The sequence below is a fragment of the Capsicum annuum genome, chromosome 3 (genome assembly GCF_002878395.1).
Source record: "Capsicum annuum cultivar UCD-10X-F1 chromosome 3, UCD10Xv1.1, whole genome shotgun sequence".
NCBI classification, from domain to species: Eukaryota; Viridiplantae; Streptophyta; class Magnoliopsida; order Solanales; family Solanaceae; genus Capsicum; species Capsicum annuum.
The window spans coordinates 124,630,572-124,647,854 of NC_061113.1; the positions used below are offsets into that span (position 1 = coordinate 124,630,572).

The 17,283-nt window shown below is 34.6% G+C and overlaps 1 protein-coding gene and 1 long non-coding RNA gene across 10 annotated transcripts in view; both read right to left on the minus strand.

Moving 5' to 3' along the window:
* Positions 1 to 5,551, minus strand: part of LOC107863589 (exocyst complex component SEC10b) — a 17,976-nt gene extending 12,425 nt beyond the window's left edge. For 5 of the 9 annotated variants that reach the window (XR_007053012.1, XR_007053008.1, XR_007053013.1 and 2 more), the window contains exon 1: positions 4,816 to 4,953. Coding sequence is in view for 1 of the 9 variants with exons in the window: in XM_047408279.1 (XP_047264235.1) it covers positions 4,644 to 4,728; positions 4,816 to 4,990 (260 nt within the window). In the remaining 8 variants the exon portion in view is untranslated. Of the gene's footprint in view, positions 1 to 4,643; positions 4,729 to 4,815 lie in introns of all 9 variants that reach the window. The other 4 variants (XR_007053011.1, XR_007053010.1, XR_007053009.1 and 1 more) reach the window with 1 other exon arrangement.
* A 6,499-nt stretch (positions 5,552 to 12,050) lies between these two features.
* Positions 12,051 to 16,401, minus strand: LOC107863590. Its single transcript, XR_007053014.1, has 3 exons — positions 15,540 to 16,401; positions 15,371 to 15,454; positions 12,051 to 12,501 (listed from the first exon to the last, which is right to left on the minus strand). It is a non-coding gene; the product is annotated as an uncharacterized LOC107863590 (long non-coding RNA).
* Positions 16,402 to 17,283: the final 882 nt, after the last annotated feature.

Below are 17,283 nucleotides of genomic sequence, written 5' to 3' on the forward strand. Positions count from 1 at the left end.
ACTTCTTGGGAGGAGCACTTACCGTTGATTGAGTTTGCTTATAATCGTGTTATACACTCGAGCACGGGGATGACACCCTTTGAGTGTGTATATGGCATCAACCCTCTCACCCCTTTGGATTTAACCCCTTTGCCAAGTGATCTTGTGATAAGCTTAGATGGAAACAAACGGGCCGAGGCCATGAAAAAGCTAAATGAGAAGGTGAGGTTGCGGTTGGAGAAGAAAAACCAAGAAGTTGCGAGGCGAGCCAACAAAAGGAAGAAGAAAGCTCATTCTTGAACCGGGAGATTGGGTGTGGGTGCACCTAAGGAAGGATAGATTCCCGTATCAAAGGAATGCTAAGTTGATGCCACGGGGTGATGGCCCGTTCCAAGTATTAGAAAGGATCAACGACAATGCCTACAAGATTGATCTACCCCCGGAATATCAAGTGCACAACACTTTCAACGTGTGTGATCTCTCTCGGGTGGAAACGATGGAGGATGGCAATGGTCCGAATTTGAGGACAAATTCCCTTCAAGATGGAGAGGATACGGGAATTCCTAGCTCGAGACCTTTCACACGAAGCCAAGCACGTGAGTTGCAACGACTCCAAGCCTTGTTCACATTCTTGGCCATGTGTGAGGCCCTTGTGAGCCCATCCAAGGGCCTATATTTGATAAAATATAAAGAGGCCCACCAAGACACCCCAAACCCACCCACTTAAATACCAAGGGTAATTTGGTCTTTGTCCCTCCTTTCTAAGTGACTATATAAGCCATGTAATAGGACTAGTCTTGCTTTAGTTCATTCCTATTATTCAAGAAACAAAGACTTGTAAATTTTTTACTTCTCTTTCTCATCATTTGGAAAGGCCAAAACCAAATTCTCACTAGTAGAGTGATACTAGTGTTGTATCTTGGCTAGAAACTAGGTTCTTAAGGTTCTTTGAGTTCTTCTTGGTCCAAGTAAGAACTTGGTATTGACATTTATTAGTCTTAGGGTCCTTTCTCTTGTTAGGGTTCTTAGATTAATGAATATTGTGTGTCAAGTTTCTATCTCTTTCTTTGTAAATCTTGTTAACATTGTGTTGTTGAATATAAAAGTCTAGTGAAGCTGTGTGGGGCTCTTTCGATTCACTAGCAATATTGTCTTTGTTGTTCTTGTTGTTAAACTCACTTTTCTAGTTCAAACAAGTGTTGCAAGCCTAGTGAAGCCGTGTGTGGCCATTTTCGATTCACTAGCACTTTGTTGTTCATCTTGTTGTTCTTGTGTTGGTTGGAATCTCTTGATACACACTTAGCATTGTATCATTGAGGGAACCATGTATCAATTGACCATTCCCATACAACCACATGTTCAAACCACAATTATAACATGAAAACCATAAGAAAAAAATATGGGAAAACATTACCCAACCAACAACAACCCAACCCCCAACATATATTTCAAAACCCAAACATTACCACAATAATACCATGAAAAATTGAAAACCATCCATTAAAACATGCTTTTAGTTGAACTAACAATGAGGGAGGAGTAACATGCCTGAGTTACGAAGATTCACGGAGAGATTTTGATCCTTAAGCCTCAAGATGACCACCTTGAAGAAACCCTAGCCCAATCTTCTTGAGAGGTTGTTAGAGAGAGTTTAGAGAGTGTTTTTAATCTTCGAAAGTGTGCAAAAGATGACCATTTAGGGTTATCAGATGTGGGGTCTTAAGGGTTTGGGGTAGAAATTGTCCAAAAAGCCCTCAGCTTAAAAGATATAGAAGACTCGCATGAGGGTACAGTTGGACCCCTCTACTCGTACGCACATCATACGAGTGGTACCTTCCACTCGTACCTTGGTACCTTAATTAGAAAGTTGGACACCTCATTCTGTCCAACATACGACTCCCTCACCGAACTCGTACCATCACCATACAACTAGTACCCTTCAAGTTGTACCCTAAGCAGAAACATCTAGACTAGACATTGGACAACATACAGTTTGGACCCTACCTCTCGTATCATGTACATACGACTCGTATGATGTCTTCTCGTACCAAGAACAGAACTGGGCAATTATCACACTAACCAACATACGACTAGGGTCCTAGACCCGTACCCACATCATACGAGTCAGGGTGTAAGTCGTATGATGATCAGAAGGTTCAAAACCAAGAAAATTTTCAAGGGCCAAAACCTAGGGTGTTTCACCGTTAAACCTGTAACAAGAAGAAAAACAACACGAGATCCTAATGGACAGACACCAAAATCACGATCAAGTATAGAGGAACCAAAGGTGCAACCATATTTAAATAGTAGAAAATTTCTTCAACAAAAAGTTTTGCAGTACAATTATGCTTGATTTTACCAATCAAATCTCTATGTACTTTTTTGGAACTCAAGCAAGTGTAGTGACAGGATAGCACAAGAAATGTCAGGTTTTAGATTTGATATTTACATCCACATACTTCTCCATTGTAGTTTGATTTTAATTTAAGATAACTAAAGCCAGCAACTAGGACAAGTAGCATTCAATGTTAGAATGTCAAAGGTTACATTAGAATATTAGATGTGTCCAGTTCTAAAGCAAGTTCTCCAACATCAGACAGATAGCATACACATCATGGTTGAACCAATAAAGACTAGAGAGGTGTGTCTTTTATTTATCCAATCACCAAATCATCAGTATCTATTCTTCTCTTATTTTGTCATATGTATCAATCCTCTACCATCTAGGTAAAGATCCAAGTATCTTCAGTCTACTGGGCAGGCCAGTGGACTAAAGTTTTTTTATTTCTTTACACCATTGTTAAGGCTAGCCTAAATCACGCTTAAGCCCTGAAGCTCGGTGAAGCCCACGTTGTGTGCTTCAATTTGCTTAATTGGAGCTTTAGGTCAAGGTGCTAAGGTGTGCAACTTCACCGACGTGGATTCTGTCTTCAAGGGCACAACAACATATATATATAGTTTAACTATAGTTTTTCCATTCTTTCGTCCAAATAATCATTTTTTGTGTTTATATTTTCTTGCATTACATTTCCATTTTTTTGTTGCTGCCTCACTGGCGGTTTTTCTGCGGTTAGCCTACAATTTGATTGTGCTTAAAGTTCCAACAGACTGTGACACATTTTTACCCTTCTCTCTTTTGACTAATTTGCTCTTTTATAATTTTAGTACTGTTGTCATGCTACTGCTAGTGAAACCACTCTTAATCTTGGATAACATTTCAGCAAACCGTGCTCTTTTTTTCCTGACAATTCTAGCAGTACACGTTTCTGAAGATTGTTTGGCGGCACAGCGCCAATTGCTGGAAACTTTTCCAGTGGTTCTGCATGTCTCTTCTGGTGGCCATTTCCAGATCATTTTGCCTCATTTTCAGCAATCACTTTGGTAATACTGCATCTCTTTCTGATTAGTGTTCTGGCAGGCACCTGCATCTTTCCAAAGCATAGTTATGGCATAAACTTTTGACAGGATTCCAACAACTAAACTTTTTCCATGAAGATTCCAATAATCATGACTTTTCCAGCAATTTCCCAGTAAGTTCTCTGGTAGCCATATTGTTGATTATGTACTTCATATCTTCATAATAAGCAAACTCAAGTTGGTTTTTCCAATTTGATTTCAAATGTACACGTTAGGATGTTAGAATTAGAATATTAAGTTCTTGAGATATTTTCCAGCACTAGTCGATATCATGTGTATAATCATGATTGACACCTATAAAAGGTGTTTCCTTTTCCAGCATTAGTCAAATATCATAAGTGTATTATCATGGTTGACACCTATAAGAGGTGTTCTGTTTATTTACCAAAACATCAATTCATCAATATATCTTATCTCTTTCTTTTTTTTTCCTTACTATCCATAGCTAGATAACAGACAGCCTTTGGAAAGAAAAGAGAAAATAAAGAAAGAACAGAAGTGGGATTGTCCTAGATTTCTGTTCTGTCCTCAGCCTGCTATACATAACTTTGGGTGGTAGCGGTGTTTTGGAAAGCGAGAAGCGGAAAAAGCAACGCCAGTTTGCTTAACCGAAGTGAGAAGCGTGAAGCAGAGCGCACACTTTTTTCAACTGAAGCACAATTTAATACAAAAAATATATATATTAACTATACAAAAAAAACAAGAACTCGATAGAAATAACATATTAAGTAAATCTTTCGATTCTTAAATTAATAACAGATACTAGAACTAGAAAATCAACAATCCTCATAACATATTAAGCAAATGCAAAACCAAATCCCAGAAGGAGCAATATCTTATTCTTCTTTTTCTATTTTGGATGCAAAACATCCTATTCTTATTCAAGAATTGCGAACGCTTGAATAAAAAAGCTACGGATTTCACTATAATACAACCACATACACAGTGTAATCCCACAAAGTGAGTATGGGAAGGGTTAAACAGGGGAGAAGAGAGGATTTTTAAAAAATGAATATTTTAAGCTACAGCAAAACAGAGGATTAAAAACTAACAGAACAGAGAAAAGAAGAGAGGCAAAAAATAAAATAAAAAGCTAACAAAATTACAAAACAGAGAAAAAAAGTGCAGCAAGTCCAAGAACTGAAACGAGAAAAAGGGCGCCCGGTACGCTAAAGCTACTACTATGCACATTCTATGCATCGGATCTGGAGAAGGCCCACCCAAGGATGTATTATATGCATTCTTACCTTGTATTTCTACCAGAAGTTGCTTCCAAGACTTGAATCCGTGACCTCCTGATCGGCAACAACTTAACAAGTACTCTAAGGCTCCCTTCAAAAGTTAAAAAAAAAAAAAAAAAAGTACGCCCAGCAATGCAGTCGAGTGGCAGCAGAGAAAAGAAGAAGAGAAGAACTTAACGTGAAGAAGAGCAGCAGTCAAGTAGCAGGTAGCAGCAGTCAAAGGGGAAGAGAAGATGCAGCAGTCGAAGAGGAAGAGAAGTCTCGTACATCTGTTTTACGTAAGTTTGATAATTAACCCTAGATTCCCGCTTTTCTCGCTTCGACACCAAAAGCGCACGTTTTTTCTCTGCCATCACGCTTATGTTGTTTAAGCGCGCGTTTGGTTCCTTCAACAATCCGTAAAGCACCAAGATTCACTAGCCCTATTCTACTTTCTCTTTTTCTTTTTTCAATTGCTTACCCTCTTCTTTTTCCCCCATTCAATAATTGAAGAAATCTATTCTTCCTTCTTTTGCTTTTACCTCTCATTCAATTAATTGATCTTCTTCCTTTACGCCAGAAAGAAAAAAAACAAAAGAATGAACTTCGCTGTCATCTTTCTTGACAGCATAGCAGATCAAACTGATTAGCTGCTTATGCTTATGCTATTTTTAATTGTTTTTTCTGCAATCTTCAATGCCTTTTCACTCCCGCGAGCCGAGAAAAATGAACCGTCTGAAATGGAATTGAGGTAAATATTTTTTTAATAGCAATTACTTCTAGCGCTTTCGACATTTGTTATTCACTCCCTAGACGAGAAAAATGAACCATCTGCAGGGGAATTGTAAGTCTTTTTTATATATCCAATAGCAATACCTTCGAGAGTAGCGCTTTTAAAACATTCGTCACAGCCCTATTGTTTGAATTAAATAAGGGTGGGAAAGAGAGTTGAAGTGTAAAAAGAGTGACTCAGTGTTAAATATAGATGTAGGTGATATGTTTATAATTAGAGTTTAATAATAATTGATTTTCTTTTAAATAAGTCTTCAAGTTTAATTTTTTACACTTTAACTCAAATTTTAATTAAAATTTTAATTTCTAAAAAGGAAGAATTAAAAATTTTTTCTCTTTTCTCTCCCAATGATTTTTTACACTTTAACTCAAATTTTAATTAAAATTCTAATTTCTAAAAAGGAAGAATTAAAATTTTTTTCTCTTTTCTCTCCCAATGATTTTTCGTGATGTTTTCTTTTTCCTCCTCTTCTTCTTCTTCTCTCTTTCTCCTTCTCTATTTTGCTGCTCTATTGTTGTTGTTATTGTTTAGAATTTCTTCTGCGAAGAACTTAAGAGTAAAAAAAAATTTCAATTTTGAACTAAATTTTGTTCGTGTAGCATTCAAAATTGTTTAAAAAATAATTTTCGATCATTTTAATAAATAAAGTATGTAGTCTGGTGTGTGTTATTTATCTGAGTTCAAGTTTTATATTGTTGGTCTTGCCATTGCAATATATGTTTCAACAACTGCAGCAGGTGGTGCAACAGATACAACAACTACTGAAAAATATGCAGCAGTTATTGAATAATTAATTCAGCAAATGCTTCATCAATCACGGCAACTACTAAACAATATATAAAAGGGTTGAGATTTTAGAGAGAAAAATATCTTCTCCATTTATTAAGCTAGGCAAGATTGGAAAAAGACCATTAAAAAGAAGAAAATGTGTCATAGAATTATTGTCAACCAAGAAAATAAATGTTTTATATATATGCAGAAGGTTGGACACAAAAGCACTATATGCTTCGAGCGAAATGTTCCATAAAAACACATTTGATCTTATTATTTTTGTTATTTGTGATCACATCTTATTGTTGTTATCATTGTGAGCAAGTTTTATCTTATTGTTGTTCTTGCTATTCAGTTTTAAGAAAAAAAATGCATCTTATACTATCTAGGAGATTCAGCAGATTACAACAATTAATATGAAATGTTCAGCAACTAACATACTTGTTGTAACATAATTTAGCAATTGCTATAAAATGTTCAACAACTAACATACTTGTTGTAGCATAATTCAGTAACTGTTATGAAATGTTCAACAACTAACATACTTGCTGTAGCAAATTTCAGCAATTGTTGTAAAATTTTAGCAACTAACTTACTTATTATAGCAAATTCAATTAAGATCATAGCCAAATCTAAATTTTACTCACGAATTAGACTAATATCACCTTTTTTATCATTAACTATGATTGATTCAATCAATTAGTGGTCCTTTAACTAAATTTTAATTGATTACATTTGCAAACGTTTAATTGATCGTCTAGTATATCTCAAATTACTGTCTCATTGTATTTGATAACAATAAAATTTAACTCTAAGCTTAAATTAGACTAATATCATCATATTTATCACTAAATATGATTAATTCAACCAATTAGTAATCGCTTAACTCAATTTTAGTTAATTAAATTTGCAATAATTGCTATGAAACGTTCAACAGCTAACATATTTGTTGTAGTATAATGCATCAATTGCTATGAATTGTTCAACAACTAACGTACTTGTTGAAACACATTTCAGCGATTGCTGTGAAACATTTAGCAACCAACATACTTGCTGTAGTATATTTCAGCAATTATTATGGAATTTCTAGCATCTAAATTACTTCTTGTAGCAAATTCAATTAAGATCACAATCAAATCTAAATTACACTGTTAAACTAGACTAATATTACTCTATTTATCATTAAATATGATTGATCCAATCAGTTGTCAGTCATTTAAACTTAATTTTAGTCGATTACATTTGCAATAGTTTAGTTGATCGTCTAGTATATCTCAAATTACTATCTCATTGTATTTGGTAACTATAAAATATAAATTTTACTTTTAAATTAGACTAATATCACCCTTTTTATCATTAAATATGATTGATCTAATCAATTAATTATCATGTAACTCAATTTTATTTGATTTTTTTTTGCAACCGTTAAATTGATCGTCTAGTATATCACAAATTACTATCTCATTTTATTTGATAACTATAAAATCTGAATTATACTCTTAAATTAGACTAATATTACTCTATTTATCATTAAATATGATTGATCCAATTAATTAGAGGTTGTTTAACTCAACTTTAGTTGATTATATTTGCAATCGTTTAATTAATCGTATAGTATATCTCAAATTACTATCTCATTATATTTGATAAGTATACAATCTAAATTTTAGGCTTAAATTAGACTAATATTACCCTATTTATCATTAAATATGATTAATTCAATCAAAGTGGTCATTTAACTCAATTTTAGTTGATTACATATGAAGCATTTGCTATGAAACATTCAACAACTAACACACTTAATTTAGCATAATTCAACAACTGCTATGAAACGTTCAGCAACTAACATATTTGTTGTAGAAACTTCCAGTAATTGTTATGAAATTCCTAACAACCAACTTACTTGTTGTAGCAAATTCAAGTAAGATCACGACCAAATCTAAATTTTACTCTTAAACTCGACTAATATCACCTTTTTATCATTAAATATGATTGCTCCATTTAATTAACGGTTATTTAACTCAACTTTAGTTGATTATATTTGTAGTTGTTTAATTGATCATCTTGTATATCCCAAATTACTATCTCATTGTATTTGATAATTATAAAATCTAAATTTTTCTCTTAAATTAGACTAATATCACCCTATATATCATTAAATATGATTGATCCAATCAATTAATCATCATTTAACTCAATTTTAGTTGATTACATGTGTAACCGTTTAATTAATCGTCTAGTATATCTCAAATTACTATCTCATTGTATTTGATAACTATAAAATATAACTTTTAAGCTTAAATTAAACTAATATCACGCTAATTATCATTAAATATGATTGATTTATCAATTAGTGATTATTTAATTCAATTTTAGTTGATTACATTGTCAGCAATTCCAATGAAATGTTCAGCAACTAACGTACTTATTGTAACATAATGCAACAATTGCTATGAAATGTTCAACAACTAACGTACTTGTTGTAGCAAATTTCAGCTGTTGTTGTAAAATATTAAGCAACTAACATACTTGTTGTAGCATATTACAACAATTGTTATGAAATTCCTAGCAACTAACTTACTTGTTGTAGCAAATTCAATTAGGATAGTAATCAAATCTTAATTACACTCTTAAATTAGACTAATATCGTTTTGTTTATCATTAAATATGATTGATCCAATCAATTAGCAATCTTTAACTCAGTTTTAGTTGATCAAATTTGTGATCGTTTAATTGATTGTCCAGTATATATTAAATTACCATTTCACTGTATTTGATAACTATAAAATCTAAATTACATTCTAAAATTAGACTAATTACATACTTGTTGCAGCATATTTCAACAGTTGTTGTGAAACTTTCAATAATAAACGTACTTGTTGTAGCATATTTTAGCAAGTTTTGTAAAACATTCAGCAACTAACGTACTTGCTGTAGCATATTTCAACAATTACTATAAAATTTTCAGCAACTTACTTGTTGTAGCATATTTCAGCAACTACTATGAAATTTCTAGCAACTTACAACAATTGTTGAAACAAACGACTAATTTATATCAATAACTGTTATTGCAAACAAACAACATTTATACTGATAAAACAACATTAATGAATTCTAGCTCCCACCACACTACAAAAGTTCTTTAAATCTAAGAGAACCAATTTACATGTGAATCTGATTTCATCACCACTATAAAAGTTCAACAAAACATAACAAAAAAGTTCAACAAATCTTAACAAATCAACTATAATAAAAAACTTAAAATAAATTTTCTTTGAATTAATTAGGACGCCAATTACTTCTCGATGGTAGGTTCAACCTGTCTCTTTACCTTTTTTTTGGACACTTGACAATGCCTTCAAAACCTCATAACATTCTACATCTCATTAGGAATAGAACTTATCTATGGATGCACAATCTACATGTAAAAAATAATAATATTAAAATAATTCAAACGAGAACAGTTTCAATCCCATAAAAATCATAATTTTATACAAATTCAAGTTAACAAAGCTCTTCTTTTTCAGGAAATACATAAATGCACTCCTTCAATTCAAACATACCTATAAAAAGAACAAATTCAAATAAATTTAGATTTATATCTTTACTGTAAAAAGATTCAAGTGTAGCACAAAACGTCCTTTTTTACTTCTAAAAATATTATTTTTTTCTAAATTCTACTAAATAAGTGAATTTTCAAGAAACTACATTATTGAAATTGTTTCATGATTAATGAGACTGCAAATTCACCATTTTAAAAAGAACAAACTCAAAAGAGAACATCACAAATCTCAAAAATCTAAATTCATTTTTTCAAAATCAACAAATTCTTATAGATAGATGAAACCCTAATTGTGAAAGTAAAGAAAACAACTTTACCTTGAAGAATCAAAATCCTAACTTAGGTCGGAGATTGATACATAACTAAGTATGTATCAAGAGATTCAAGCCAACACAAGGACAACAAGATGATCAACAAAATGCTAGTGAATCAAAAATGGCCACACACGACTTCACTAGGCTTCCAACACTTGGTTTTGGAAATAGAAAATGAGTTTAACAGCAAGAACAACAAATAACAACAATGCTAGTGAATCGAAAGAGCTCCACATAGCTTCACTAGACTTTTAGATTCAACAATACAATGATAATAAGATTACAAGAGATAGAAACTTGACATGCAATATTCAATGATCTAATAACCCTAACAATGAGAAAGGATCCTAAGACTGATGAATATCAACACCAAGTTCTTACTTGGACCAAAATGAACTCAAAGAACCCCAAGATCCTAGTTTCTAGCCAAGGTACAACACAAGTATCACTCAACTTGTGAGGGACGGTTTGGACTTCTCCAATGGAAGGGAGAAGTTCTCAATATTACAAATGTAGTTGTTGTCTTCAATATTATAAGTGAACAAAAGAGAAATAACCCTAACACATGTCTTATATAGTCTATTACAAATGAGAGACAAAAGGACCAAGATACCTTTGGCATCAAAAGGGCGGGTTTGGGGTGCTTTGGAGGGCCTCTTCACACTTCAATAAGTATAGGCCCTTAGATGGACTCACAAGGCCCTCACACACAACTAATGATGTGAATAAGGCTTAGAATCTTTGCAACTCACGTGCTTGGATTCGTGTGAAAGGTCTCGAGATAGGAATACCAGTATCATTCTCTCCATCCTGAAGGGAATTTGTCCTCAAATTCGGATCATTGCCATCCTCCACTGTTTTCACCCGAGAGAGGCCACACATATTGAAAGTGTTGTGCACTTGATATTCCGGGGGGAGATTAATCTTGTAAGCATTGTTGTTGATCCTTTCTAGCACTTGGAATGGACCATCACCCCGTGGCATCAACTTAGCATTCCTTTTAGATGGAAACCGATCCTTCCTAAGGTGCACTTACACCCAAACTCCTGGTTCAAGAATGAGCTTTCTTCTTCCCTTGTTGGCTCTCCTTGCAACTTCTTGTTTTTTTCTTCTCCAACCGCAACCTCACCTTCTCATGTAGCTTCTTTACGGCCTCAGCCCATTTGCTTCCATCTAAGCTTATCACAAGATCACTGGGCAAAGGGGTTAAATTCAAAGGGGTAAGGGGATTGAGGCCGTATACACACTCAAATTGTGAGACTAATTTTGAAAAAATTGGTAAAGTGACTCATGTCTTTTGATTGACTTTATTTTGTATTTTTGTAAAGTTTAAGAGTTTTAAAATTTATATTTTGTACCCCAATTTAATTTAATTGCAAAATAAAAAGAAATTGACTTAAGTTGGTCAAACTTGTCACCAATTTTAAGTTGAAGACAAATTTGTCACCCTACACTTAATTTTCTCATATTTCTGCATCTTAGTTAATAAAGTGATTTCAGAGTTATGACATTAACAATATTTTTGGGGGCTTGTACATGTCTCCATAAAGGTGCATCTCAAAATATTTTTTTGGGGCTATTTTTGGTTCAAATGAAAAGCAGTTATATGTAGATCTTTGCATTCGTAGGGTTTTTCGAATGATCATGGTTTCCCAACCTCTAATCATCTGCCTAACTTGGACATTACAACTAAATCGTTGAGCGGGGATGTAATAATCCAATTAAGTGCTTAAAGCTATCATCCTACACATGAACCAAGAAAAGTTTCTAGGTACATCTCTGTCCTAGACGCTAATTCAAATTCCTTATTTCATAAAGGAATAAGAACCCTACTTTGTTTATCCCTATGTACCATCTTCTTATTCCCTCTCCCGAGATCACAAGGTCGACAATGAATATATTTTAAGGGTCATGAATCCTTAAAATAGTTAAAACAAGAATAAACAAACACCCAAATATAATAAGCAATTCAACAAACTTAATTCAAAACGAAAGCAATCATGATCTCAACCTTAACCTCGGAAAAGAGGCATTTAGCGTCCAATTGACATAATTGTAATCAACATAATTGAACACATGTTATAATCCGTTATAAAGCTAAATTAAAGAGATATAAACACTAAAAGAAGTGCTAAGAAACCCTAATCCTAAGCTAAAGACGTCCAAAGGTGGTTATAAAGTGTTTAACATTGTGTATTTAAAGTAGAAACTAAGCCTAGGCCGTGTAGGAGTGGAGGCGTCGCGGGCTGTTGCGCATTGCACTAATGGAGGCGTCGCGATCTCCATAGCCTGGGCTAATCTTCACGCCCTCACTGAAAGTGCCATTTTGCTCATCTTTTCGTTTAAGTGTTCCTCCGCTTCTCTCGTGCTTTGTGGTGCTGTTTTGCCTTGGAATTTCATCTTGTTCAACATCCATATATCACCATATTCAACTCACCAAGCATCCTACATGATCAAACACCATAAATTAGAGCTCAATACATCAAACAATCAAGAACAAGCTAGAACTCAAGCTAAGACTACGCTTGACCACATTATCTTTAATTTTTTGTTTCGACTCTTGGCTTGTTCCAATAAAACTTTGCACACTATAAACAAATTGTTCCACACATAATCACACGTTCAAATCATAAGGAACTCATTTGAATACCTTAGAATCCATCACGATAGACTCTGCATCACTTAACTCAAGCAAGTAAAACTAGTTCTCTCGCTTAAACTCTAATTGAACGATTTAAACCCTAACTTGTTTGAAAACACTTCTAAACATTATAATTACATACTTGAACTCTTAAATGCTTATTTATAACATCATTCACTCACTAAGTACACGAAACGTCCTCAAAACACGGCTAAATAATCTAGGATAACAACGCTAAATTGCATAAATACACCCAACATCAGAAGTATAGTCATATATATACAACAATTAAAATAACTATATCCTTTTTATATTTATTATAATTGACAAACGTATTATACACGTGCATCGCACATACACTTGACTAGTGTATATATATATATATGTATATATATGTGTGTGTGTGTGCGTGTATATATACACACATATATACACGTATATGTATGTACAATGTGTGCATGTGGATTTTACTAGGATTTTGACTTGGCATTATTTTATCGCTTCCCTGAGTTACATGCTAGCGCTCACCGCACTAACCGTCTCCAGACGTTGTATCCTCACGCGATGCAGGAACTAGAAACACTTCTACTTTTCCTGTGCAGTGATAAGATTTCTGGATTGTCAGCAGTCAGTTTTGAAGTGGTGAGCTTCCATCCTTCGGAAGGGCTATCATTTTAAAGTCTTGTTCCATTTATGTCTTAGACTACTACTATTGGATTCTTTTGGCTATCGTCGAAGGCATGTCCCAACTTAGATTGGTTTGAGTTTGTTTAGAGGCTTTGAGGATTACTGTGAATTGGGATGGTTGTTGAAATTCTTAGATTCTTTTCTGAATTAGTTGAGTTTCCAATCTTATTATATGTTTGAAACTCAACCTATCTTGTTATATGTTCAGAATTCATCTGTTGCTAGTTGTATTGTGTTCTGTTTTGACTAGGCAAAAGGGGTGGTCTCTGGTCTATGAAGGACTGAGATACCTGTCACGACCAGACCCTGATTCGATTCGTGACAGTTAGTGTTTGGAAGACCAACAGAAACTCATGGAAAATTTTCAGTATCAACATCAACTATAAAATAGAGAATGGGCAAAGAATCTCTTTTTGGAAGGATAACTGGTTAGGTAGTGGCCCATTAAAGCAGTTGTATCCTGAAGTTTACACACTGAACCAGCAACAAAGGGCAGAAGTTAGAAGTTAGTGAGGTATGAAATAATCATCCTTACACACTGAACCGGCAACAAAGGGCAGAAGTTAGAAGTTAGTGAGGTATGAAATAATCAAGGATGAAACCTCACTTTTAGAAAACATTTGATTGATTGAGAGTTGGACAGATTCATTGCATTTTTCAATAGTCTTAACCAATTCAATGGAGAGTGACTGGATCACGATAGATTATGTTGGTTGGGAGACAAAACCAGAGTTTATTCAGTAAGGTCCGCATATCATTGGAGAAATTATAGAAACACACAGACACAATAGCCCTGGAGACAACTATGGAAGGCAAACATACCATACAAAGTAGCATGCTTTGTATGATTTTTTGTAAAGAGAGCTTGTTTGACACAAGACAGGCTACAAAAAAAAGAAATACACTTATGCTCTATTTGCCTTCTATGTGGTGATTATTCGAAACAAATAGCCATCTTTTTCTGCATTGCAAAGCTCTAGCTAAGATTGATTGAGTTGGGTTATGCCCACCAATACACTGGATGTGCTAACTAGCTGGAGCAGGAGAGGGGGATTTAAAGCCCAAAAAGAGATCTGGAAAATGATTCCACGATGCATTTAGTGGACTATCTGGAAAGAGAGGAACTCAAGAGGTTTTGAAAACAAAAGCAACTCCATCCAGATGATAAAACATAATTGTAGTCAACTTTTGCATTTTTGGTGTCTCAGAATGTTCATTGCAAATAAAAAGGACGACGGCAGAGTTTTTAGAGTCCCTATAGAATATCTTTGTTTTGCTAACCAAGCCTAGATGTAGCTTGTAACTATAACCTATATGGTTTTGTTGGAATCAATACAAATGTTATTTTATCAAAAAATAAAAATAAAAAGAGGACGATTGGTCGTAGCCTGCTTCTGCTCTTTTGCCAGTGGGTGCAGAATAGTTATGGTCCAATTCTACTCTATCCTGAGAAGATCCTCGACAGGAGGATGATCCAGTAGAATGGAAAGCCTAGCCTGTTCCCCAGCTTTTGATCCAACGGCTTAACACACCTCCTGAGGACAGCACTAGGCAAAATTACAGCTCTTTCACTCGCAATTCCGACAATTTGATCCTCGAGGACAAGGATCATCTCAAAAGGGGGAGGGGGGTATTGATATGATCCAGCTCAATTGTGGATGTGTTTAACCAATTTGTTAATTCAAGGCAGAGCCAGCTGTCCCTAAGTGAGTTGTAACTATCCCATCCCTAGCGAGTTCTTATAAGCATAATCATCAGCAATTGTCATTCTCCGTTGATGATTCTAATATGAAATACTATCTTCGCTTCTTCTTACTAACTGAGCTCTAAATTAGAGTTCTAGGGTGTGGTTGTTTACGGATAACTCCTTCAAATTGTCCTTTAGGCTCTCTGTGTGTGACTTTTGATTCCAGCGTGTTGCATCAAATCTGCAGGAAAGCAGTCTGTTTATTCACAGTATACAAAGTACTTCAACATGATATTTACCTTTGTGCATCTTTCCTTATGCTCGGGGTTCCCTCAAAGAGTGTGGAAAGACTTTTAGGAGCGACAATAAATACATTTGCCATGCTGGAAAAAGATGTTAAACCAGGAAATCAAGACTATATCATATTTTGTGGAAGGCATGCAATTTTTCAAAAAACTAGCAACTTACATGCCAAGCTGTTCAAATTTCTCTTCAACAGAAGGAGCATTGAAGCTACGAACAAACTCCCCATACTCTGTAATATCACGCTTCAAACGCAATCCTCCACTACAAATAGACGAGAGAGAAATTATGCAATATATAAGAAACAAGAAAGAATAAAATCATTTTATTTTCCATCACCTGTGTCTACTTTGCCATGATTTTTATTTCAGAAGGGACAGGCAAACAGGTAAGAAACATCAGGAGCGTCTGACCATGTCATAAAGCAGTGGAGCAAATTGAGTTTATGTAGAAGTGAGCAATTAAATGCATGCAGAGATACACAATGGCTTTAAATGTGAGGAAACGATAAAGCATAAAGAGCCTGTGATAGTCATTTTAGATTTCTGAGTGTACAGGGGATTAACTTAGCATTGCAAAAAAAAAAATAGAGGTGCAGCTCCAAGCAAACTCGGATTAATCAGAGTAAATGATCCGCTTGGATTAGGACCTAACTTAAGACTTGAGAAAATAAGAGAATACGCTACAAACAATTTACCAGTTAGCACTGATTACAAAAATAATTCACTTGTTAGACCAAGAAATCTGCTATTTTCATCTTCGAACTCGGTAGCTATATGATTCTACCCTCTACCCTTCTCCACTTGAGCACCAGACTTGGTTTACCAGTCATGATTTGAACTTGTGATGTATGCCTACAATATATCCGCGTCTGTAGTCTGTAATACCTTCGTCACTGAACCAAATCCCTGAAGCTAATACTTGTTTCTTCGTAATCTTCATATACATACTGTAATACCCAAAAAAATTTTTCGTTGAAATTTTGTGCGTAAACGTGTTGGGTTCTATCTTCTAGAATGAATTATAAATTTTTCGTGTGGAATGTCTTAGATTATGACCCACCATTGCGTAGAGTATCGAAGAAGCTTTCCAACGATATATGGATCATCCAAAACGGACACCCGAGCGACGAGTTATGAACATTCCGATCGAACCGTGAATAGTAGTGAACAGTAAAACGTGCAGGAAAAAGTACTGAGGCCTAGCGCATTTTTGCTCCAACTTTAAACGATCATAACTCCTTGTACATAATGATCTGGGTGATCTACTATATATCAACGGAAAGCTTTGCGAGTCCTCTTTCCAATGAAATTGGTTTCATCCAATTTGTCTATCGGAGCTAAACTTCTGGCTTTTTAGACTTCCATGATATTAAGGAACCACCAAATTGCACCACGTACCCTATAACAGATCTTTTTGTATTTAGGTATGCAACCCAATCTGAATCATACCAACACACATCCACAGTGCCTTTTAAGTATCTTACAACCTTATTTGCGGTTTTCAAATGAGACTTCTTAGGTTGTTGCATGAACTGGCCATAGGGGTATTTAGGACATTTCCTCATTTCTAATTAGCCCCTAAAACATAAAATTCAGCCTTCACAAAGCAAATTACACTCTTTTCTCTCAAAATATTCAAGAACTAACCCTAGGGCTGTTAACCCAAGGTTCAAATCTCAAGGATTGCACCATCAATCTTCAAGAATTTAGGCATTGAGGTATGTTAAGTGTTCATCTAAGGGTTTCCTTCCACCCTTGGAGTTCAAGAAACCCTTTTTACTACAAGTTCATGAGTTTGATGAATTTCATGGTTGGGTTTGAATGTGATCATGATTTCTATGTTCATGGAGTTCCTAATCCATGATTAGTTGCAAGATTTGTATGAAATTGTTTATTATGTGTGTTTG